This window comes from Hemicordylus capensis, chromosome 3 (genome assembly GCF_027244095.1).
Source record: "Hemicordylus capensis ecotype Gifberg chromosome 3, rHemCap1.1.pri, whole genome shotgun sequence".
Lineage (NCBI taxonomy): Eukaryota > Metazoa > Chordata > Lepidosauria > Squamata > Cordylidae > Hemicordylus > Hemicordylus capensis.
This window is the reverse complement of record NC_069659.1, coordinates 291,496,426-291,521,738: the sequence shown is the minus strand read 5'-3', so window position 1 is coordinate 291,521,738 and position 25,313 is coordinate 291,496,426. Positions and strand designations below refer to the sequence as shown.

The 25,313-nt window shown below is 43.2% G+C and overlaps 1 protein-coding gene across 5 annotated transcripts in view; it reads right to left on the bottom strand.

Annotated features, from left to right (window-relative positions):
* Window positions 1-25,313, bottom strand: part of NGEF (neuronal guanine nucleotide exchange factor) — a 95,041-nt gene that overhangs the window by 46,681 nt on the left and 23,047 nt on the right. For 2 of the 5 annotated variants that reach the window (XM_053308097.1, XM_053308098.1), the window contains 4 exons: window positions 23,769-23,898; window positions 11,366-11,614; window positions 10,242-10,384; window positions 2,795-3,072 (listed from right to left, as the gene is read on the bottom strand). In XM_053308097.1, the coding sequence (XP_053164072.1) occupies window positions 2,795-3,072; window positions 10,242-10,384; window positions 11,366-11,614; window positions 23,769-23,898 (800 nt within the window). Of the gene's footprint in view, window positions 1-2,794; window positions 3,073-10,241; window positions 10,385-11,365; window positions 11,615-12,039; window positions 12,276-13,264; window positions 13,528-23,768; window positions 23,899-25,313 lie in introns of those variants that run through there. The other 3 variants (XM_053308100.1, XM_053308099.1, XM_053308101.1) reach the window with 3 other exon arrangements.

Below are 25,313 nucleotides of genomic sequence, written 5' to 3'. Positions count from 1 at the left end.
AGAATACAGAAGGGGTTTACCATTGCCATCTCCCGGGCAGTATGAGATGATATCTTTCAGCATCTTCCTATATCGCTGCTGCCTGATATAGGTGTTTCCCATAGTCTGGGAAATTATACCAGTGGATATTCGATATTCAAACCGGCATCCTCTGGCTTGCTAATCAAGTCATTTCCCTGCTGCACCATTAGGTGGCTTTTAACACAGTAAATGCCTCTTTAAAAAGTTCACAAACAGCGCATAACAATGATAGCCATTCCTATCATTTGTCCCAATAATCTGGTAATCAGTGATATAAACATTATAGTAGGGATGTACACGAAGCCTTTTGTGCACAACTGGGAGGGTGGGGCTCGAAAGTGGGCACTTTAAAAGGAGGAAGGTAGGTCTTACCTGCCATTCTGCCCTCCCTGCTGCCGCCACAGTGCTGTCAGTATTAAACACCATGCTGCTGCAGGGCTGCTCCCAGCAGCTTGCAGACAGTGTCCGCACGTAAATGGCATCCATGCATGCACAGACACCATTTACATGCCAACGCCGCCCATGGGCTGCTGGGAGCAGGCCTACAGCCATTCTGCATGATGAAGGAGCAAGTAAGACCTGCCTTCCTCCTTTTAAAGTGCCCACTTGCCCCCTGCCGAAACTATTCAGCTGGACCAGCTCGAAGCATTTCGGTGCCTCAAATCAGAGGCAACAAAACACTTCGTGCACATTCCTACGTTACTGCTAAATAGAACTTCTGTGATTCAAATAGTCATGTACTTCCAAAAAAAACCCCATTCTCCATTTGTCTAAACTGGCTTTAAAGTCATCTAAGCAATCAACTGGTTGCATATGAATGGGAGACGTTATGTGTGAGCACTGTAAGATATTCCCCTCAGGGGATAGAGCTCCTCTCGGAAGAGCAGAAGGTTCCAAGTTCCGTCCCTGGCATCTCCAAGATAGGGCTGAGAGAGTTTCCTGCCTGCAACCTTGGAGAAGCTGCTGCCAGTCTGTGTAGACAATTCTGAGCTAGATGGACCTATGGTCTGACTCAGTATATGGCAGCTTCCTATGTTCCTGTGTTATCACCATGTCTTGTGGTAATGGATTCCATAATTTCACTATGTGTGGTGTAAATACTTCCCTTTGTCTGTTCTGAATCCATTGCAATGCTGCTTTGATTAAATGACTTCAGGTTGTAGTAATGTGTTCAGGAATTTTTCTTTTCTATTCATTACACACACATGCACACACATATACAATGTATCATTCAATACACATCTATCATGAACCCTTTCTTTTTAAAATGAAAAGCCCCAAAGTCTTCCACCTCTCTTAACAGCAGGATGCTGCAGCCCGCATCTCCTCTTCTTAATCACATTAGGTGCCCTCTCTTGCATCTTCTCCATCTTCAACATATACATTTTTTGAAGGGGTAGCAAAAAGAGTACACTCGATTCCAAATGTGGTCACTGGATCAATCTTATCTACAATCATGTTGACACTTCCTAACGCTCTAACAGGCTGTCGAGAGATCTGCCCTTCCCCTGGTTTTTAAAATTATTTTAAACATTTAAGACTTCCAGCTTTAATAATATGTTCCAACAGTCTACTGGGAACATGTTAGACTGAATGGTTTGGAATTTCTTGGAACCCTGCTTCCTTTTGTAAAACTGGTGTTGCACTGGCTACTTTCTAGTCATGAAGAAGCTTGATTTTAGTAATGTTAAATATATTAGTTAAAAAGTTAACAATTGAACATCAGTGTTTTTAAAGGACTCTTGGGCAAATGCTGTCCATTCATAGTGGTTATTTACTAATGTTACTAAACGTTTGCCATCTCTTTGGCATACAGTTTTTCATACACACTGCCTGAAAACGATGGTTCAGAGGAACGCATTTTGTCAACAACTCCTACAGTAAAGATTGATGTAAACAATTCATTTAGCTTGTCTGAACTGTCTTTGTCTTTGTTCAGTACTCCTTTTACATTTTTTCTCTGGTTTCCAGTAAGGATGTGCGAGCCAGTTCAACCTTGAGCCGGCTCAAGTTTGAACCAGCTCAGTTCAAAGTCTCGACTTCAAACTGAATTGGGCCCAGTTTGGCTCGAGCTGAACTCCCTGGGCAGGTTTGAGCCCAGTTTGTAGTTCCCAAACATGATATAATTAGTTTTTTTTTTAAAAAAGAACTTGCTGCCACCACCAGGTTTGGCAGCCCTAGGGGGTCCTGCTGCAACCGTGGGGGGTGGGTGAGTCTCCAGTGGCCTCCCCCTGGTCTCTGAATGGCTATTTTGGCCCATTTCAACTCTTTGAGAGTGCACGGCGGCCATTTGCGTGCCATGCAAATGATTCGCGTGCATTCGTGGCGACCTCTAAAATGGCCCCGCACTCTCAAAAGGCCAGAACAGCCATTCAGAGATGGGTGTGGGTGGGTGCGTTTTGGCCTCAAACTGAACCAGACAAACCGATTTTGTGCACATCCCTAGTTTCCTACCTCTGATGTATTTAAACACAACTCCATTATTAGTTTTTATTTCTTTAGCAACTTTAGCCCTGGCTACATCTCCTATTGCTGCTACAAATTCACTAGCAGCACAATCCTGTCCACATAACTAGAGGCTGAAGGGATATTATGTCCATTAGCTCTTTGAAAGAAAAGAAAGGAAATCCATTAAAACTTGCATAAAGCAGTCTCTTTAATAATACTAACAAGCTTAATTTTAAATGCTGTCATCTAGTATAAAATGAGTCCAGTCACATCTTTCTTAAAAATGCCAACATTGCAACACTCCCTCCATTACAGCTGCTATTACCTCTTGAAGTTTGATCTCATCTGGCTGGAGAATATTCAGAACACCACTGCTTCTGACCTCTGGAAGATCTTGCCATAGGTTAAACCTGGAATTGGAGTTCCTGAGCAAGCTAATCTGGGGAACAGCCTTGCTTTCTGCTGGGTCTGCAGGTTCTGTTTCTGATGGTGTTTCTTCAGTAGTCAAGCATTCATCTTCGGTATCTGTCTGTGAATCCTGCAACCGCCTAGTTTCAATCTCTTGGCGTGTGGATTTATCTCGATATTCCTGATACAAGAGTCCTAGAAAGCAACAAGGTACACAGAGTATTATTGAACAAATACTCTACCAGTATTCCAAAGAGCATATTTGCTTTGCAATATGTCATTTGAGCATTTAGGCACTAACAACATCCATTAATGTCAGTTTAATTTCTCAGTTGTAATAAAAGTAGTGCTCAACCTAATACATTCAGTTTCCTGCTGCTTCAAAACTAAAATCATTATGAGGAATATGCCTTCTGAATTTATGCTATGAAATATAGAACATGTATATACTTATATATGTAAGAGAAATACCATGAAGGAAAAGCTGTCTCCTTACCCTACACTATCAGGTGGAGTGGGATTCTATAGCCATTTGCTAAAACCTACCAACAAGATAAATTATTTTTGTATGTGAAAATGGGATGTCTCAAAAAATCCACTCCTGTGCTAAGGCCAGATTTGTAGTTGATACTGTAAAAACTATAAATACTTCTAATCCTGCCTTCAGGCAGAACAGTTTGGAATCAGCTGGAGTCTTAAGACAAAGTTAGAGTAGTGATTCCTAGGTATTTTGTCTCCAGGGACTGCTTTGGATCTAAAACATCCAAACCACAGAAAGATTATTGCAGAGCAAATAGCTCCAAAATGACTTAAGCAATCCAAAACAAATAAACCCAAAACACTAGCCTGCCCAAACTGGAACAAGACTCTTTCCCAGTCTCAAATCTGATGAACATATTCAGTCAGACTCTGAGTATGTGCAAACACCAACTACATAGTCTTCCAATGGAAAAAAATATTGAAGAAAATTCCACACCACCCAGCACCTTTCTTTAGTTCTGCAAGTCCCTAATGTCTTACATAGAGGCCAAAACAAAATGGCACGATCATGTGTAAAGGGAAACATTCTTTTTCTAATTCAAATTGGCCACCACTATGGCACCAGTGGTCCCTCCAATTTTTTTCACCTCTGTGCAGAATGCATTTCGTTCTGGGCAGCAATATCAAGGCAGTGTGTGCACATATGCATTCAGAATGGGGCCTTCCTGATTCAACCTGAGTGGGATCTAAAATTAACTGAGCGGACATTAAAAAACTTGTGAGCACACACATGTGCGCACACCTTAGAGGGAACAGTGTGTAGCACCCAAATAAAAATCCTTCTAAAATATAACTAGCTCTTGAACATAATCTAATTTCCTTTTTCTTCTAGATATCACAGAGATAGTATTCCAAAATATTACACTTTTAATAGTTAAAAAGCTTTAGAAAGCCACTGTGAACACTTAACACAAAAGCAATATACCCATGACAACTTGGCTCCATTAGGAGGCAGGTCATTGTATTTTACACCAGTTAAAGCACTAAATAGTCAGCAAAAGCAAACAAATAGGTCCAGTTCAGATGTCGCAGCAGCCCAATCTCTAAACCATGGCTTGCAGATCTGAAAAATGCCAAGGACTTGCATCCTTCCTCTTATATCATGCAGAAATATCCCTCTTCTTTTTCTTTGTTTGTAATTACCAAGAATTGTCATAATATATGATTTTGGCAAACAGTCATTAATGTGGACCAGGAATTTAGAGTATAATTTGCAACCATGGTCTGAAGTAGGTTTGCTAACTTTCAACTTATATGTGAGTGGAGCATTGCTAAGGAAGTCCAACACAGACGTGTTGGACTTCAGAAAAGGAAACTTCTCAAAAATGAGGAGACTGATAAGAAGGAAACTGAAAGGGAAAGTGAGGAGGGTCAAATCACTCCAGAAAGCATGGAACTTATTTAAAACCACAATAATAGAAGCTCAGTTGGAATCAGGGACATAACTACCATTAGGCAAGGGGAGGCTGCTGCCTGGGGGCCCCCACGCCTCGAGGGGCCCCCCAGAGGCAAGTCACATGTGAAGTGAGTGTGTGTGTATCAGCAAGGGGCCCATTTTAAAATTTTGTCTCTGGGCCCACTCCAGCCTCGTTACGCCCCTGGTTGGAATGTATACTAAGAAGGAAGAAAGGTTCCACAAGTTCAGAAGGATGCCAGCATGGCTAACAAGTAGTTCGAGGGAAAGTATAAAAGGGAAGAAGAAGACTTCCTTCAGAATATGGAAGTCCTGCCCAAATGCTGAGAACAGGAAGAAACATGAACTCTAGCAAAAGAAATGCAAGGAGACAATAAAGGGTGTAAAAAGAGAGTTTGAGGAGCATATAGCTACAAGTGTCAAGGGGAATAACAAAGACTTATTTAAATACATCAGAAACAGAAAACCAGCCAGGGAGGTGGTTGGACCCTTAGATGATGAAGGCATGAAAGCGATTATTAAGGAGGATAAGGAGATTGCAGAGAAGCTGAATGAGCTCTTTGCATCTGTCTTCACGGCAGAGGATACTGACCATATACCTGCTCCGGAACTGAGCTTCTCGGGCTTGGAGGCTGAAGAACTGGGCCAATTTGAGGTGGATGTTCTAAACCATCTTGAAAAACAAAAAATTAACAAATTGCCAGGGCCAAGATTTCTGAAAGAGTTCTGAAAGAACGAAAATGTGAAATTGCTGTTCTCCTAGCAAAATTATGCAACTTGTCCCTACAATCAGGCTCTGTACCAGAGGACTGAAAAGTAGCTAATGTAATTCCACTTTTCAAAAAGGGATCCAGGGGCGATTTGGGAAACTACAGGCCCATTAGCTTAACTTCTGTGCGGGATAAATTGATGGAAAGCACACTTAAGGACAAACTGGTTAAACATATAGAAGAACAATCCTTACTGAAGGAGAATTAGCATGGCTTCTGCAAGGGCAGCTCTTGCCTCACTAACCTTTGGAGTTCTTTGAGGGTGTCAAAAGGCATGTGGATAAAGGTGATCTAGTTGGCATAGTATACTTGGACTGCCAAAAAGCTTTTGATAAAGTTCAGTACCAAAGGCTCTTGAGTAAACGTAGCAGTCATGGGATAAGGGGAGAGGTTCAGGTGCGGTCTGTGGTCGGAGGACAGGAAACAGGGTAGGAATACACTGACAGTTTTCACAGTGCAGGGAAGTAAGAAATGCGGTCCCCCAAGGATATATACTGGGACCAGTTCTCTTTAACTTATTCATAAATGATCCAGAAGTTGAGGTAAGCTGCGAAGTGGCCAAATTTGCGGATGACAGTAAACTATTTAGGGTAGTGAAATCCAAAACAGATTGTGAGGAGCTCCAAAAGGCTTTATCCAAACTGGGTGAGTGGGCAACAAAATGCAAGTGCAGTTCAATGTAAGCAAGTGTAAAGTGGTGCATATTGGGGCAAAAAAACCCAACTTCACATATACCCTGATGGGTTCTGAGCTGTCAGTGATTGATCAGGAGAGAGATCTTGGGGTCCTAGTGGGCAGCTCGTTGAAAGTGTCAACTCAGTGTGTGGCAGCTGTGAAAAAGGCAAATTCCATGCTAGGGATCATTAGGAAGGCAACTGAAAATAAAAATTCTAATATGATAATGCCCTTATACAAATCTATGATGCAGCCACATTTGGAGTACTGCATACAGTTCTGGTCACCTTATCTTAAGAAGGACATTATAGAAGTGGAAAAGGTACAGAAGAGGGCAGTCAAAATGATCAGGGGCCTGAGGAGAACCTTCCTTATGATTCAAGGCTACAGCATCTGGTGCTTTTTAGTTTGGAAAATAGATGACTATGGGGGGACGTGATGGAGGTGTATAAAATTAAGCATGAAGTATTGAGAGTGGCTACAGAGCAATTTCCCCCCCACTCACATAACACTAGAACCAGGGGCTATCCCATAAAACTGAAGGCTGGGAAATTTAGGACCGACAATATGAAGTATTTTTCCACACAGCGCATAATTAATCTATGGAATTCTCTGCCACAGGATGTGGTGATGCCCATGAGCTTGGATGGCTTAGATAAATCCATGAAGGACAGGTCTATCAATGGCTACTAGTCTGGTAGCTATAGGCCACCTCCAGCCTCAGAGGCAAGATGCTTCAATACCAGTTGCAGGGGAACATCAGCAGGAAAGAGGGCATGCCCTCACCTCTTGCCTGTGTGTTTCTCGGGGGCATCTGGTGGGCCACTATATGAAGCAGGATGCTGGACTAGATAGGCCTTGGCCCTGATCCAGCAGGGCTGTTCTTATATTCTAAAGTATAATGTAGGCAATCCAGGCTAGTGCTAATCTACATACGATGGCCAGGCAGGAAACCACCAAGGCTGCAGGACTTTAACTGAATGAAAATGGGAGGGTTATTGCAACTGTGATGGCACCTAACTTCAAATTGTCACACAAACTGACCTCACAGTTTCACAAACATGTTGAACAAGCAAAAATATATGATGAAAACTTGTGGGATCTCACAATGCACAATTAGATATGAGGTCACCCATCAATGCATCTCGTGACTTTTGCACTAAGATCCAGCTATAACAACTGAAAAGCAATATTATCCAACAGGTTCTAAAGAAATATTGGCAATAACTCACATGATTAGAGGCTACTCAAAAATCTAATACAGTGTAATATTGTATAATTTCACCATCACTTCCTAGACAATGATAGAATCCTATGATTGCTTCAAATATGGGATTGGAAGAATGCCATAAACATTTCTTTTGGATTTTCCCTGCCTTACAAAAAGAGAGCCAAATTTTGCACCAAAAAACCTTGCAGGTCTGAAGATCCATTGCCAGCCATAAATCTAGTACAGTATCATAAATCCCATTTCAGACAACTCAGAATGCTATTTTCAAATAGCTAGAATTACTAGCTCTAAAAACATAGGAGTTTATGCTAGTTTCTTGTGAGTCATTCCTTCCACTTGCAAGCTGAGATGCAATTTAAATGATCTTCCCCTTTAACTTTCGCAAGTAGAGTACGAGTGCTAAACATTTTAAAAATAGATTATTAAAATTAAGTTTTTCATTTCAACTGAAATTTTATACATCAAAATTGTGACTCGTAAACTGCTTGCACATACTTCTGTGCTAAGTGCTTCAATATTATTTTAAACATAATCACAACTATATTTAGTTTATAATCTTAGAACATAATTTATAATGGGAAAGTGGCCATAAGGATTGTTTTTGCACACTGTGAGTGTATTCCGTAATCACTTCTTTCTGAAATGCAATTCAAAATGGGATTAAAATAGCAATAGGAGAAACTGTACCTTGGAAACCATGCACTTTCCTGTTAGCTTCCCACACTTAACTGAAAAGGAGAGATTACACTTAAATGTATTATGCTGCTCTAGAAGAATGATACTTATACAATTCCTCTTGATCTACTTTTTTAAATGTTTCAATTATTGTTAAAATGTTGTTAGTAATTAACATTTAACATTAAACAGGACATTAAATGTGGCAAGGAAAAGAAAAGTAACCCTTAGTGGTTGTGGCTGCAGCCAAATATCATAGCTCTTTCAACTGTATTCAACAAGGCATTTTGTGTCAAAGAGAAACATATACCTGAGCTCTCTGCTGACCTAGTGTAGAAATATTACTCTTCACCATCAAGTTCAAGAGAAATAATAACATATCTTGAAAAAGCATATAATTATACAATTGTAGGGATGAACAGAATCTTTCCCAAGCCACAGCATGGAGGCAAGGTCTTATCAACCCATAAATACCATCAGTTTTCTCTGATAACCCATATATCATTATCTTTAATATAAAATGAAACAGTTTTTGAAGCTATTCTCACGATCACTGAAAAGTGGGCTAAGGGTGCTTAGCCCACTTTCCAGGGGTCGTGGGAACCACCGGGCTTGCAGGCGAGCCCAGTGTTCCCAAGGCGGCAAGCCCGTCTAATTACTCCTCCCCTTAGACGAGGTTAACGGAGCAAGTGCTCTGTTAACCTCATCTTTTTGCTTATATGTTGCCATGGCACGTGGCGACACACGAGTAGACCCCCGACCAGGAGGCTGCAAGCAGCCTCCCGGGCTCGGAGGTCTCTCCATGATGCCCTGCACACTCGCACGGGGGCATCCTGGAACTTCTGGGGATCACGCGGCCCCCAATCCCCACAACCCCCGCTGGCTCCATGACAGAGCTGGCAGTCATGTGGGCGGCCGATCCAACTGCCCAGGGCTGCCTCTTGATTGTCTGTGGGGGCTTGGCCCACTCTTCCCACAGAACCCCTTCCGGTGCTTCACACACGATCGTGTGAAGCGCCTCTTTATGGTGTTGTCAAAGAAGGGACAAGTAAGTGCTCTACTTCAAGAGCCTTCCTTATTTACATCATCCAAATGTTGCAAGGCTCCAAACTACTGAAGGTTTCTGAACACTACTGCAGTGCAACCAGTAATAATACAGATAAGCAGAGCATAAGATTTAAGATCTGGTTGGGAACGAATAAGTTAGCAAAGGACAACAGTCCTCACTTGCTATGTGACAGGAAAGTGACAGGACTGTGATTTTACCTGCAGATTTGAAACAGGAGCAGTAAAGGCAGCATCTACTAGTGCCTTGCATAAAGGAACAATGATACCTAATCATCTTGCCTAGTTTAAAGGAAGAATTGTTTCCAAAATTCTGCCCACAAGTCTCAGGGTTGGTATTTGGTATTTTAACAAATTTGAATCTAAGTTTCTTCTTGGTATATATTAGTTTTCTTTGTAACATATTCACAGTCTTCAGGTTTAGAAAAATGAATGTCTAGATTGTATCATCTAGTTTTTCTGCAAGAGTGCCACTTTCATCCAGCCTCTTTTGTCCTATATATTTGTTGCAGCATATTAAGAGAGAGATCATATGCATGTTTACACAGAAGTAAATCCCGATAAGCTGAGTGAGACTTCGAAGCTGACTGCATGTTATGTGAAAAGGTGTGTATTAGTATCTCTGTTGTGTTTGAGAAAAACAGATGTGGGAGGGGACAGCTGAGGTGCTTAACCCTTTATCCACATGCAGTTTCCCTGCTCCAATTCATCCACCCCCAACCTGCTCCCATCAGCCCAGGTTCAAGTGTGTGTTTATGAAGACAAACAATCATTTGAAGCCCAACAGAGAAAAGCAGTGGGTAGAGGTTGGAAGTTTGAATTTAAGAATCTATGGGTGATGAAAAGGGTTAAGTTTCCCCTTTATCCAGTAACTTCTCTGCTCTCACCTACCTCCCCGCAAAGCTGATATTCTCAAACAAAACATTGCATCAGGCTATAATATGCTGGCTTATGTGTAACTGGTACAGGACTGCAGCTTAAATGTTCCTCTTACCTATTTGCTCAATGAAGTTTTTCCAGGAGTCAGCTGTCATAGGGTGAATCACTTGCAGGGCCTCAGGGAAAGCAGCAGGGCAGTCTGAAAGTACAGGGCTTTCTTCAGGAATAGCGACTGGTCCAGTCATGGAGGGGGATTCACTTTAGGGGAAGGAAAAACAACAACACAACAGTCAGGACTGTGGATGCCTATTCTGCATAAGTCCTATCCTCTGGACAGGAACAATGCTGACCAATAGCAGTCCAATCTTCAGCAAGTGATGCACAGTGCAATCCTATGCATGTCTATTTATTCATTGCATTCAACTGTCTGAGATCCTTCCCTGGTAAATGCATATAGGATTGCACACACCCAGGGATGTAAATCAAACCAAACTAATTTGCACTCCCAACATATTTTGCTTCCTATAGGAGACCAGTAAGTCCCACTGAAGCAAGGAAGATAGGTGGGGAGAAAGAAAGAGAAAATCAAGAATTAGCCTCATTCCTCAGTGACAGGAGAAAAGGAATGGGGGAGAATGAGGAGTCCGCCTCTTCTGGGTATAATTTTAAGATGAGACGGGCAGGGCTCAAGCGGCTCCCAAAGTTACGCCCTCAGTCCTAAAAGTCACTCTCCCTGATCCCCAACGTGGAAGGAGGGCTGGTTGTGGACTTTCACAGTACTGAGATATAAAAGCCACTCTCTGCAGGTGCTCAGGAGCACATTGACACAGAGGTGGGTGGCCGATCGGGAGGGGGAAGACAAGAGGGCAGCGGCTGACTCAGCCTCGGTGAGTCCCGTTCGGGGGGGAGCAGCAAGGGGAGGGGGAAGGAGTGGGCGTCTGGCAATGGAAAAGGAGGTCGAGGGCAGCGGGCAGAAGGGCTATGAAGCACGCCGATGACCCGGAAGGCGGACGCGGGGCAAAGAAGGCAGCTCTGCCCCGCGTTCCCTACAGGGGGCAGCCAACCGGGACGTGCGGCTCGACCCCGAGGAAATTCCCGCCGGCGCCTTGGAGTCTTTGAGGCAATCAGGGACAGCGGGTGGGGGGCGCCAGTCGAAGCCGCCCCAGGGCTGCGGAGGACCAGCGAACTCGTCCCGCTGAGAAGGACTCCGACTTCCCCTCCGCCGCCGTCTTTCCTCACCTGCCAATGTCCAGGCGGGCTCCGGCCACGCTCTCCGCGGAGCCTTCATGGTCCAGGGCGCAGGCGGCGCTCAGCGCGGCGGCCAGGAGCTCCATGCGAGGTGGCGGCGACGACAGCGACTGTAGGAGCGGGTCCGGCAGCGAGCGGCGGCTGCTGCTGCTGCTGGTGCTACGGAGCGATTCCGCAGCAGTCGCGGGGCTGGGGGAGTCCGGGCGGTTGCCACGGTAACCGGGGTAGGAAGGGAGCAGCCTGCGCGGGTGGGGGAGAAAAAGACGAGGAAAGCAAAACCGGTGGCGCGTGAGGGGGAGGAAGGCAGTCGCCGCCGGTTCTGCCACCCCCTCAGCGCTCCAGCCCTTCTGCTTGTGCTGTCGCTCCTGTACGCCTCCCGGGGCTCCCACCTCTTCCGCAGATTCTTTGGAAACCTTTCCCCAAAGGAGGGGAAGGACTGGTGGAGTGAACACACCCGCCCCAAGGGACCAGACTCCCTAACCCAGAGGGTCGCCTCTGGGTTCACACACACCATTCACACACACACACACACACACACTGTCTTTTTCAGAGGCGCGCCAGGCGCTCAAGACTCCACCGAGACGTCCCTCCCGCACAACTGCCTAAATCCTCCAAGAAAACCCCACCATGCCACGCTCTGACTGTACCCTAAAGAACACATGCACCTGTTCAAATACAGCCAGCTCCACCACTGAGGGAGGGATAAAGCATTTTCTGAACTTTCCAAGCTGTCTGGAAAAGGTGTGCAGGCAGGGGGTATTGCTTGAGAAGCTACCCTAGGTCAGGGGTACACATCCACCCAACGCATTTGAGAAGTCTCCCTATTTGTACTGACTTTCCCTCAAGCCTAATAAAACATATCTCCACCACCACCCAAAATTGAGGAGCTCCTTCTCATGCTTTCCCTCTGTCTGCATCCATACTAGGTTATCCTATCAAACGTTCACATGTTCATACAAAACTGCCTTCTGAGTCAGGCCATTGGTCTATTGTGAATTGATTGACTGATTGATTGATTGGTGAATATAGTTCCATCTCTGTAGATGGCACTTTACAACGTAAGAGGACAGGTCCCAGCTGAAAGGGGCAAGTCTAGAAATAGACACAAGGGAAACAACAGAGAGGATAGGGAAGGCTAAATAGGGGGTGGAAAGTATTTGGTTATTTCACGTACACATACTTCGGCTTACTTGCAATAGGGTAAAGGAGTGAGTGGTTGTGCCACTGCCAAAGGCTTCACAGAAAAGATGTGTTTTGGGGAGGAAGGAAGCATCATACACAGGTCTGGGAGAGAGTTCCAAACATAAGGGCCAACAAGGGAGAAAGAGTGGAGTCATTTGAGAGAGTCGGAGGACTTCGGATGACCGAGGGTTGGAGCTGGAGGAAACAAAGCTGGGCAGGATTATAATGGGATATGAGAGTGAAGGCGGGGCAAGACCATGGAGGGCTTTGAGAATAAGGACTAAGAGTTTGTGCTGCACTTCGAAATTGACAGGAAGCCAGTGTCAGGATTTACAGGAGAGTGTGATATTTTCAGAACAAGAGAGGCCAATTGTTTTTGGCAGCAGAATGCTGGCTGAAGTTGAGTGGGCTAAGCGGAGACAATAGGACAAAAGAATGAAGAAGGTTGCAGAAGTCTAAAGACTGTGCAAACTAGAGTTTTCGTTTAGGGGACAGAGGGGAAGGGCTGTATTTTTGCAGGGTTTTTAGATAAATGACATGATTTGGTTACAGATTGGATATGGGGATAAAAGGGAGAGAAGAGGAAAAATACAATCACCATCCACCTAATAGGCTATATAGATTATGGAGAACTAGCTTAACCTGCACAGAGCATCTGCACGCTAGTAGATTGCTCCCCTCACACACACACCCTGCCACAGTCCTCACCTCAGAGAGATCTCCACCCTCACCTGAGACGCGCTCCTGCCTTCCTTGCACAGGGCATGCTGGAGCTTCTGGGGGCCACACGACCCCCCAATCCTCCCAGCCCCTGCTGGCTCTGTAATGGAGCTGGCAGTCGTGTGGGCAGCCAGTTTGGCCGCCCGGAGCAGACTGACTGCTCGTCTGCGGGGAGAGCGGGCTTAGCCTAACCCTTCCCAGGCTCTTCTCACCGATTGTGAGAAGAGCCTCATAGATTCTTCTCTCCTCTACAATAAAGCACATCTTCTGACAGTTGCATTCCAACTGACCTTAACCATCACAGGCTCCTCCTCCCTATCTGCATATGGAATCCCCACTGCACCAAACACCATGCTTCTGCTCTGTTACCTCCGACTGGTAAAGCACTATGTGGGTGGGGCTTGCCACATACGTTCTTAGCCTTTTAGATAGATAGATAGATAGATAGATAGATAGATCTACCAGTGATTTGCTCTGACATCTGAACATGGGTCTCCATGTTCAGAGACAGTCCATCTTGGGTGCAGGGGGGACCTGATGGCTAAGACACCATCAAATCCTAGTCTTTGGCCAGTTAAGATGATATCATCCCTGCCCACATGATTAGAAAGGGGATGCACTGAGAATGTGCCCATCATTATGATCTCTGCAGAATCCTGACACCCTCCCAGCATGTCTCTCTATCTTTTGTGGGGTGCACGGCTGCTTATCTGAATGGCTCCTCTACATGTGCTCCAAATACTTGTTTAAACAAAACTTTATCATCATTCAGATGAACAGCCAACCAGGAGATAAAGAGATGTGCAGAGAGGGTATCTAGACATTGGCAGAGAACATCAGAATGGAAGTGCTCTTGGCCTATCCCCTTCCTAATAGCTTGGGCCAGTGAAGTATTGCCTGCACTGGCCTCTTGTGACTTTCTCACAGGTATCTGGCTGACCACTCTTGGACACACAATGCTGGATTGGATGTAAGCCAGGTCTGTTCTAGCAAGTCATTCATAATGTTCATCTGATGTCCGACTTGTATTCCCATATAAGCTGGAGTGTAGGAGGAGAGTTATTTTCTTCAATTTCTTTCTATTTTGGAACATATTGTGCACTTATTTTTACAGAATGAACATTAAGAATTGAAGGAATTTAGTTCACTGATTTCCATCAATAGATGGGTATCCATATCTAAACTATAGAAAGACATAGTAATACTGAATATTTTAGAACACCTTAGCAATTGCTGTCTCTTCCCTCTTCTTTTTGACATGATCCACACTTCTGGAGTTAGATATGGAGTCTTTACAGAGATCCCCCACTCCACTGCCGTGCCACCCCAAAACAAACAATAGATGCTGATACACAAGTTATCCAAATTCATATTGAAGTGGAGTTAGGTAATTTCTATCCTGATTCAGCAATAGTTTCTAGTCATGCTTTTCAGATTCTATTTTGTGTATCAAACTGATGCAAACTCAACTATAGTTATTTATGCAGTTTGATCATTAAAAACAATTAAGAATATTTCAGGTACATTTTGCATAGAGCTTTCAGTTTTCATCTGTGCTTGTGAAAATAAATATATAGACTTATGACATTTAGGCAATGGTATGCAACTTGTATTTGTATCTCTGAATTTAGAGGAAGGAAAGAATTATTTTTATCATTTTATCTTTCAGATATATACTGTGTTAAACCATTTCAGTTCATTTGGCAGACTTTCAGATAAACTTGCACAAACAGGACCTAGCTATATGCTGCTGCTGCTGTGAGAACAGAGTTTATGTCTGCCCTGTACACTGGGAAATCCGGGTGTGTTCTGTGAGAAGACAGTTTTGCTACCAAGAGGATTTGTCAGCTCCTAGAGGATTCATAGGGGCAGGGCATTATACTGGGTTGGGCATTTGGCTTGATTTGGTTTAATGTTCCAGTTGGTTTCTTGTGGATGGAAATAAAAACATCATGGCTAGGCTAAGGAAATTTCTATGAGGATGTAGCTGCAAATTGGTGTGTTTGGGGCTAGTCGTAAGTTATGTAACTCATTATCGAAGTAGAGACCTGAATTCTGGCTATTTCATTTTTAGAAATTGTTAATTTGGCAGGAGGAGGGAGTGAAACATCATCACTTTATCTATGGAGAGCTCCTTCAGAGCATGCCCAGTTATAACTGAGAAGAAGCAGGCCTAGTAATGCTTTTTTCTTATGGAAAGCTTGGAAATCTTCAGCCCAGAAAATGACAAGGGGGATATATGGGGGAACAAGGTGAGATATATAAATATGTGGGTCAGTTGTATGCTTGTACATGTCATAAAGAGGATTATTGTGTAGACAGCAGGATGTGTGCATGTTCCTACTTGTGGGTAGCTGTAGTTTAGGGTGAGGAGAAGGATGTGAAGGGCCCAGAGGTCCTGAGCAGGTTTTTACTCAGGGGGAAGTTGTGGTCTCTGCCCCTCAGCAGAAGAAAAGATTTGCAATGGCCTTAATATTTGAAAAGGGTGACTTGGAAAGGAAAAAAAAAACGTTTTGGAAAAGACAGTAATTAAAAGGTTCACAGCTGGGATTGGGACACAACATCTTAACTTACATTAACTACAATACCTCTTGAATTGTACTTTAATTCAAGTTATTTCTATATAAAGACTCTTGGCCTTCATTTATACCAATAAAAATGTTAATGCTTTTTTTTTTTTTAACAAAATATGGAAAGCAGGAATTTGGCATACAATTCAAGCTCATCTGATTACTAGAAAAGTCTAAAAAACAGAGCATTTCTAATCTTAACACAAGGTGTGAAGTCTCCCTTATAACATCACCCAGCACTTAAACCATTAAACCAATGAACGCATACGATACAATGGAGAGATGTAGGATTTGCCCTTTCAGACATTTGAACCAGCCTCAGACTAGGAGAATGAGTGAAGTCAGAGGCAGTTTGTTGCCTGGCATCATTAGAGGCAAATTGCCATGTGCTGCCTCACCCCTGGCCGGCCCCACCCCTTGGGTGAGCCAGCACTGATGCTGCTCTGACACACAGCCTTGCTGGCCCTGACCCCCAGCCACCTGATGTATTTATTGCTCCACCACCCCCTGGGTGAGGCAAAAGCCCAGCACTGATCTCTCTTCCCCTCTCTGGCCTCTTTGGTGTCATGCAGCACTGTTTTGTTGCCAGGACTGCTGCTTGCTGTAACAGGCAGCAGCAGACGTCCAGTATATCTGGGAAAATATTCAGAACCAGTTTTTGGGTTTGAATTGCTGGTGGGCCACTGTGCGAAACAGGATGCTGGACTAGATGGGCCTTGGGCCTGATCCAGCAGGGCTGTTCTTATGTTCTTAATTCAGTTTGACTCCCTGCTGCTGGCCCTCTATTTTGACAGATTACCCCTTTCTGTTTAGATTCTTCTTAAGATTTATTTATTTAATTTATTTATTATATTTGTACATTGCCCCAAATTCCCATCTCTGGGTGGCTTACAGAGTCTCGGGTGGCAACAGAGATGGCTCATCCCTCTGTAACCACCAGATGAGCTGATGAGCTGTAGACGAACCTCTCCAGCAGTGTTCCCTCTAAGGCATGTACACATGTGTGCACGCGCTCACAAGTTTTTTGATGTCTGCTCAGTTAATTCTAGATGCTGCTCAGGTTGAATCAGGAAGGCCCCACTCTGAATGCATGTGTGCATACACTGCCTTGATACTGCCACCCAGAACAAAACTCATTCCACACACAGATGAAAACAAATAGAGGGAACACTGCTCTCCAGATGATCTCAATGGGCAATGAGGTTCATAGTGAAGAAGACATTCTCTTAAATACCCTAAACAGCTTTATAAGTTATAACCAGCACCTTGTATTTTGCCTGGAAACTTATTGGTAGCCAGTGTAGTTCTTTTAATATAAGAGCAATATGGTCTCTTCAAGATGACCCAGAGAACAACCTGGCTACCATATTCTATACCAACTACAGTTTCTGGACTACGTACAAAGGCAGCCCCACATAGAGCACATTGGAGTAGTGGAGGTTACCAGCATATGCACCACTGTTCTGATGTTTATCTTAAGAAAAGAACACAGCTAGAGTATCAGCTGAAGCTGATAAAAAGCACCTCTGGCCACTACCTCAACCTGAGACACCAGGGATAGGTTCGGGTCCAAAAACTTTCCCAGACTGTGTACCTGTTACTTCTGTGGAAGTGTCAGCCCATCACATTTTGCCATTTTTTTGCCCACTCACCCAGTATGGAGAGATCTTTTAGGAGCGCCTCACAATCTGTTTTGGATTTCATTACCCTAAATATTTTAGTGTCATCTACAAATCTGGCTACGTTGCTGCTTACCCCAACTTCTAGATCATTTATGAACAAGTTAAAGAGCACTGGTCCCAGTACAGATACTTGGGGGACCCCACTTCTGACTTCCCTCAATTGTGAAAACTCTTCATTTATTCCTACCCTCTGTTTCCTTTCCTTCAACCAGTTACTAATCCACAATTGAACCTGTCCCCTTATCCCATTACTTCTAAGTTTACTCAAGAGCTTTTGGTGGGGAACTGTCGAAAGCTTTTTGGAAGTCCAAGTATACTATGTCAACTGGATCACCTTTATCCACGTGTCTGTTGACATTCTCAAAGACCTCTAAAAGGTTAGTGAGGCAAGACTTCCTTGCAGAAGCCGTGCTGATTCTCCTTCAGTATGGCCTGTTCTTCTATAAAACCATTTTGTCCTTAGGTATGCTTTAGGAACATATGAAGCTGCCATATACTGAGTCAGACCATTGGTCTAGCTAGCTCAGTATTATCTTCACAGAATGGCAGTGGCTTCTCCAAGGTTTCAGGCAGGAATCTCTCTCAGCCCTATCTTGGAGAAGCCAGGGAGAGAACTTGGAACCTTCGGCTCTTCCCAGAGCAGCTCCATTCCGTAAGGGGAATATCTTACAATGCTCACACTTCTAGTCTCCCTTTCATGTGCAACCAGGGTGGACCCTGCTTAGCTAAGGGGACAAGTCATGCTTGCTACCGCAAGACCAGCCTCTCCTCCATCAATTTACCCAGCACAGAAGTTAAGCTGACAGGTCTGTAGTTTCCCAGATCCCCCCTGGATCCCTTTTTGAAAACTGAAATTACATTAGCTACTTTCCAGTCCTCTGGTATGGAGCCTGATTGTAGGGACAAGTTGCATATTTTTGCTAGAAGAACAGCAATTTCACAACCCTAACCCTAACCCTTCAGAACTCTTGGGTGGATGCCTTTTGGCCCTGGCAATTTGTTAATTTTTTGTTTTTCAGGATGGTTTAGAACATCCACCTCAGATTGGCCCAGTTCTTCAGTCTCCAAGCCTGAGAAGCTCAGTTCCGGAGCGGGTATATGGTTGGTATCCTCCGCCATGAAGACAGATGCAAATAACTCATTCAGCTTCTCTGCAATCTCCTTATCCTCCTTAATAATCTCTTTCACACCCTCATCACCTAAGGGTCCAACCATCTCCCTGGCAGGTTTTCTGCTTCTGATACATTTAAAGAAGTTTTTTATATTCCCCTTGACACCTGTAGCAACATGCTCCTCCAACTAACTTTTTGTATCCCTTATTATCTCCTTGCAGTTCTTTTGCCAGAGTTTATGTTGCATTCAGTTTTCTTCATTTGGACAGGACTTCCATTTTCTGAAGGAAAATGTACTTTTGTAAATGTATAAATAGCTCTTCTAGAAGAATTATTTCCCGTGACTCCAGGTTTAGCCTGTCCTCTTAGTCCAAGCTCAAGATATCTTCCTGCATGATCAATGAAAGTATGCCATAACAGCATTTTAGCCATTACTTGATATTACATGTCCAAGCCATTTTTTGATGGATTCCATCTGTCCATAACAGATGCAGAAGGAGAGAGCCCTGCGCCAGGGGTTGGGGTGGGCAGGGGTGGCCCAAGGCATTGTGGTGCCTCAGGCGAGGTGCCAAGTGCTGCTTTCCCCCATAATCCTGGTGAGGCCCAGCCCCTTTTCAAAACTGACCTTTGCCAGCTCTGAGAGTGGCATTAAGGCAAGGAGGAAGCCCAGTAGCCTTTTTCTTATGCTTCTTGCAAGCTTTGCAAGGATTCTGAGGAGAGGTCTTTGTGAAGTTTGGAAGGGTCAGTTCAGTCCTGAAGAGCTGCCCTGATAGCAGTGGGGAAGGGAGGCATCTCGCTACTCTGCTGGTGCCCTAATAGTCTGCTGCCTGAAGTGACTGCCTCATCTTGCCTAGTGAAAGAACTGCTGTGGGGTTGGGTGTGAGAGAAGCTGTGATGGGTGTGAGAGAAAGGTGCGAGAGAAGCTGTAACACCCCTGCTAACTGGGCAAAGAGGCACCTTTTAACGTGGTGATTCTCTTTATTTAGCAGGGGGAGAGTAACTGGCCCTCTCCACCCCCAGCACAGTACCTCCAGTGACTGTTGCTGGTGTTTATCTTATGTTTCTTTTTTATTGTAAGCCCTTTGGGGACAGGGATCCATCTTATTTGTTTGTTATTTCTCTGTGTAAACCACCCTAAGCCATTTTTGGAAGGGCAGTATAGAAATCGAATGAATGAATGAATGATAGCTGTGCTGCTCTTGCCTTTTTTAAAAAATAATTATTTCAAAACCTGCCTAAATGTCATCCTGTACAAGTCATTTGGCAGAGAAATTCATAGCCTGACATCCTGACTAATGAAGTGCATGTGCCGTGGATCCACCCCACCACAGCTCCGTCAGTTCCCTTATATGCAGTTGCTTTATGTGCTCCATTGTGCAATGGAGCCAGCAGGCACTTCTCCTGGAGCACTCTCTCCTGCGCTCCCAAAGCCCTTTGGCATAGTGGCAACACTTTGCTGAGGACAGTGACATCTTTGAGCTGCAACAGAAGGCTTTGCAAGTGCAGGACAATGCTCGGGAGAAGTGCCTGCTGGCTCTGTTGCGCAAAAATGCACACGTAAGGGAACTGATGGAGCTGGGCGGGGGGGGGGGCATCCCACTGTGTGCTCAGAGGTGCTATTTACACGCCTGCTTCGTTAGTCAGGATGTCAGTCACAATCTCCTAAAAATGTTCTAAAACGTCTTTTAGAATGCATATGTATTCCACAAAAAATCATTGTCAGTAAAGGCCCTAAGCTCCTTCACACTTTGGTTATTTCAGTCATCGGTTTCTGTGAATTTGAGGTATGTGGGATTTTTCTTTCCAACACAATAGAGAAACTGACAGCTTATTTACATTTTCAAATCCTGTTTAAATTTGCTAAATGCAATTTGCTGTAGCTCCCTTACCAGCTGAGGTCAAATCAGCCCATTTGTCTCTGCTGATTGAATATAACAGAAAAATTGAGAGGCTGGAGGAGGAGGAGGAACCTACAAGGCTGGCCCTTAACCCCCACCCTCAGGAAATTTTATTCAGACCAACATAGGATGAGAAAATAGGAAGCCTAGATTACAGTAGACTAAAATATTTCTGGTGGAATTTTTTTTTTAATGGGAAAAATCCATCGATATCATTTAACATAATGGCTACAGTAGCCACTGAAATTTGTCTGAAACACAATTTGGAGGCTTGCAATCAGCTGAAACATCCAAGAGGTTCTGAAGAAAGCCAAAGGACTTTTCAATAAGGGTGAAACTCCTCATTACAAAGGAGCATTCCCAGTCCTAACATGCAGAATGATAATGCAAGGATTAAGCTGGGGGTTTGAATCTCAGCGGAGAAGCAGCTTTCCTAGGGAGCAAGAGGCTGTTAGTTTGAATCCTCGTTGGTGTGCTTCCCAGACTGTGCCTAGTAAATATATATTTGTAGTCACTTATATCAGGCAGCAGTGATATAGGAAAGTGCTGGAGGCAGATGTGCATTTCAGTGACAACGGCAAAGGCATCATCTCATACTGCGCGGGAGAAAGGCAATGGTAAAGCCCTCCTGTATTCCACCAAGAAAACCACATGGCTCTGCGGTCACCAGGAGTTGACACTGACTTGAGGGCACAATCTTTCCTTTCTTTTTGAATCAATAGGTAGCAGGGTTAACCCTCACCCTGCCTGATAATTCTCCCTTGCAAATTCCTGTCCCCCTGAAACTGCCATTCCCCCAAGATTCTGAAACCAGAAGAAAACCTTGTGGGGGGGGGGGGCATCATGGTGGGTGTTTCATTTTTCTCTTTAATTCAAGGCAGGAGAGAAGAGGAGAAAGGTCTTGACTTGCAGGAAATGTGACATGCAGTTAGCATTCCATTCCCAGGACTTGTTAAACTATATGAACTTTGGACTCTTTATCTCCTAACTCACTCCTGGATCAGGAATGAAAGATTTTAAAGGAGGGAAACCTGTGATATGCTGAGCAAGTTAGAGGGGATGTTATAAGGATTAATTTTTAATCTAAAGGAACTATCACACTGCTTCTGTACTCACATTTAGTTCCTATTATTAAATGAATTGAAATCGAGACTCCATGTCAAAACAACCAAAAAAACACCCAACACCAAAACAATGTTTTGAAAATGTAAACAGTTTAGGATAGAGGCATGTCCCTTCCTTCTCTACTCCCCATCCTGACTGCAGCTTTACACACAATCTGGGGATTGGTAGGATTACCTCTCTCTGCAGATTCACTCAAATAAAACCAGCTATTCTTTCATGCTATTCTTTCATACTAATATTTTGTGAAAAGTCTGAATATCTATAAGAATTGTGGAAGAATTATGAAACCATAATGAAAAATGTATAAGTTATGGAAGCATTTTTGGACATTTATTTACAAAGCTTTATTTATTTACTTTGTAGAGGGAGAAGAGGGAGGCTGCGGAGGCAAGTAAGAGGGGACTGGGGTTTTGGCCATGATTTGTGTGTGTGTGTGCGGGGGGGGGGAGTCTATTTCCCACTGGTTTTAATATTGCCAGTGCCAAATTCTGTGGATATCTTGAAATCAAATTAATAATTTCAACTTTATCTGGGTACTACCAGCTATCTTCAAGATGGAACAGTGTACGCAGAGTAAGTGGTCATTTAGGTCACTAGCAAGACGTCATCACATCTTGGCATTTGGAATGGAGAAGGAAATATTTGAAGGGTATTTTTATCTTGGAACTCTTTATTTTGGGATTAGTGTTCCCTGTGGATCCAATAAAGCCCAAGACTTCTGACCTTCAGAGTATGATATAGATCATTTGTTTATAAGGCATTAATCTACTGATCAGATGTTCAAAATTTGTTTATTTTCCCCTATTTTCTGCTGTTCTTTTAGACTTAATCCTATGACCTAGTGTACCAGCAACAGTGATTGGTCTGCATTTTGCAACACAACCTCTGTTAAAGAGTAATACAGTCATCCCTCGCCAACTGTGATTGTAGCAACCACAGTTTTGAGTATACGCAAATGGGAAATTGTGGCAGATCTTGCCAATTGCGACCTGAGTATCCATGGTTGGTGAGGGGGGTTTTTTGTGTGTTATTTGGGAGGGGTTTTAGATATTTTTCGGGATTCAGAGGTTCAGTCTGGTTCATTCCTCTTGGTGACCCTTGCTGACCCTTGCCTACTAGCAATTTAAAGTGAATTTCAGAGGTTTGGCGGGGGGGGGGGTGGTTCAAAGATTGCCAGAGGTTCAATCTGCTCATTTCTCTTGCTGATTTTAAGGAATTTTTGGTGGGTTTTTTTTAGCATTTCTCCTATATTTTTAGGGGTTTCCGCGATCGCGGGTCCCCTAACCCAGTGTTTCCCATTCATTCCTATTGCTCACCAACCACGAATTTGCCAGCTGTGGGGTTTTGCAAGAACATAACCCTTATGGTTAGTGAGGGATGACTGTAATAAATAATAATAATAATAAACATTAACAATTAGCTTTCAAATACATATTAACTGAAGATGACCGATGACCTTCCCCATTTCTGCGATATTTCCAGAGTCTCCCTTTCTTCCCCTTACTGAACAGGGAAGAGGATGACTGTGGTCTATCACCCATAAAAACAAGGAAGAGATGGGGTAGCAGAACCAATGGCATGTGGTGGCATTCAGAGATGTCTGGATTAAATAAATCACTATGAATGCAACAGAGGCTCTTGAATACATGGCATTCCTCCTATACCAACTCTTTGCTCATGTAGTGAGGGAGATCCATGCTAGATTGTGGGTTTTACCATGTTATCATCATTAGTCAAATTCAAGAAGAATAATCATATTTCTGAGTCTTATTTTGAAAAACATGATGTAACTTTTCCCCATTTTTGCTATATGCCATGTTTGCCAGTGGCATTATTTAGAAATGGTGGTGAGAGGTAATGAGTTGTTTCTGTCTAAAACTCATTTTCTAATGCAAGAAGAGGAGATATTTTCTGATATACGGAAATATTTCCAGAGAAATGAAGATACTAAAAACTAAACTGAATACATCACTTTAAGTTAATGGAAAATACATTGGCTGACAGAATTTGGCCAATTAATATTGTCCCAATTAAAACCCATTTTCCTTCCCTTTCCTTCTCCTTTACTTAAGGGAAATGGGATTTGCATATTGGTTTCTCCTTACCTTTGAATCCATTGTTCTTCTGCGGCTGTCATTTCTGGTTTTACATGTAGAGACATACCCTTGTGGAATATGCGTAACAGTTCATCTTTGTTCAAAAGTTCATTTCTGGTATTACCATTTTTTAGTGAGCCTTTGAAATAAAGAAGGAAAATTTTGACAAGTAAATCCTCACAGTTCTTTTTTGTCACGTTTGCAAACTATTTGCAATTAAGAAAAAAAGAAACTTAGATTCAGTGGACAGGATTGCCAGTGCCACATCTCTTCATGCAGTCACATACATTTCCCAAATTGTTAAGGAGCACATAATGTAGAGGGAGAATGTGACTCTTTGGAAATTCCAACTCTTAGTTTTTTTGGAACGTAAAAGGTTTCTCCCCTTTCATCAAAAATGGCCCAAAAGGTTCCCATAAGGAATTGAACATGAGTGAATACTATCCATGACTCTGTGTTAGAATTTGGATGGGTAGGGAAGAAAATGGTGCACTGTACAACTATATATTTTAACGGTCTTTCAGCATTATTATTTAGCAGTCAGTGTGTGTTTGTTTCTTATTTGCTGCATGAAGTCTTTCTTTCTTCCCTGAAGGATACACTCATGTTCCAGGAATATAATATTTTGCAAGCAACATGCAATATTTTTGTGTATGGGAAAATGCAGTATTTCCCACAGACAGTGTATTCATTGCTATTATAATTGCTGCATGGAACATGGCTGCATAAGAGTAATCAGAATTAGATATGGTAGGTTTCTCCATCAGTCCTCTACTCCTACTCCTCATCACTCCTCTACTCCTCTACCTCCTGTACCAGTTTTTTCCGTGAACAGAACACTTCATAAAAGAAATCTAGGGTCCTATTCAGATGCAACTGGGAAATGTAATTTCTATGTAACTTTTACACATCAATCCTTTAAACGTCTATTTGTACGCACCACCCAAATTGGAAAAATATCACTGTTTAGTGAATTTCAAAGTTTTGTTAAGTATTTTGAACATTATGGTAATTTTATCTTTAAAAAAATAATATTTTTGAAATAGTTTTCTTCTTTGTAGGTTAAACTATCAGCAATCATAGTATCATCATATCCTAGGATAATGAGATTATCCTTGCAAGCATGGTGTTGAGCCATCTATATGATACACATCTAAATATTAGGTTTAGTTTTCACAGTTTTTATTTATTTGTTCTCTATGCTCCCTCATTGACCTCTGATGCCCAAATTTCCTTCAGCTAGTCAACTGTTCTCTGACTTCCCTTTTCCCTTGCCAGCCTGTCACTGCATGTATGTATGGGAAATTTGTTCTGGATACTAAGGCTGTAGTGAACACAAACCAGCCAGCATCTGGTTAACCATGCTGTTTCTGCTGAACTTCAGGATCTCCACTTCAGAACGGCTGTTTGGGGAGTGGGGTGGGAGGGCAGATTGCCTGGCAACTTCAAATGATAACTCTCTCACATCTGGATCAACCCATCCTAGATGGCAACTGAAACATACTTTTCCTCACCCCTAGAAAAATATGGGAAGATGTAGGAGGATTCAAGATA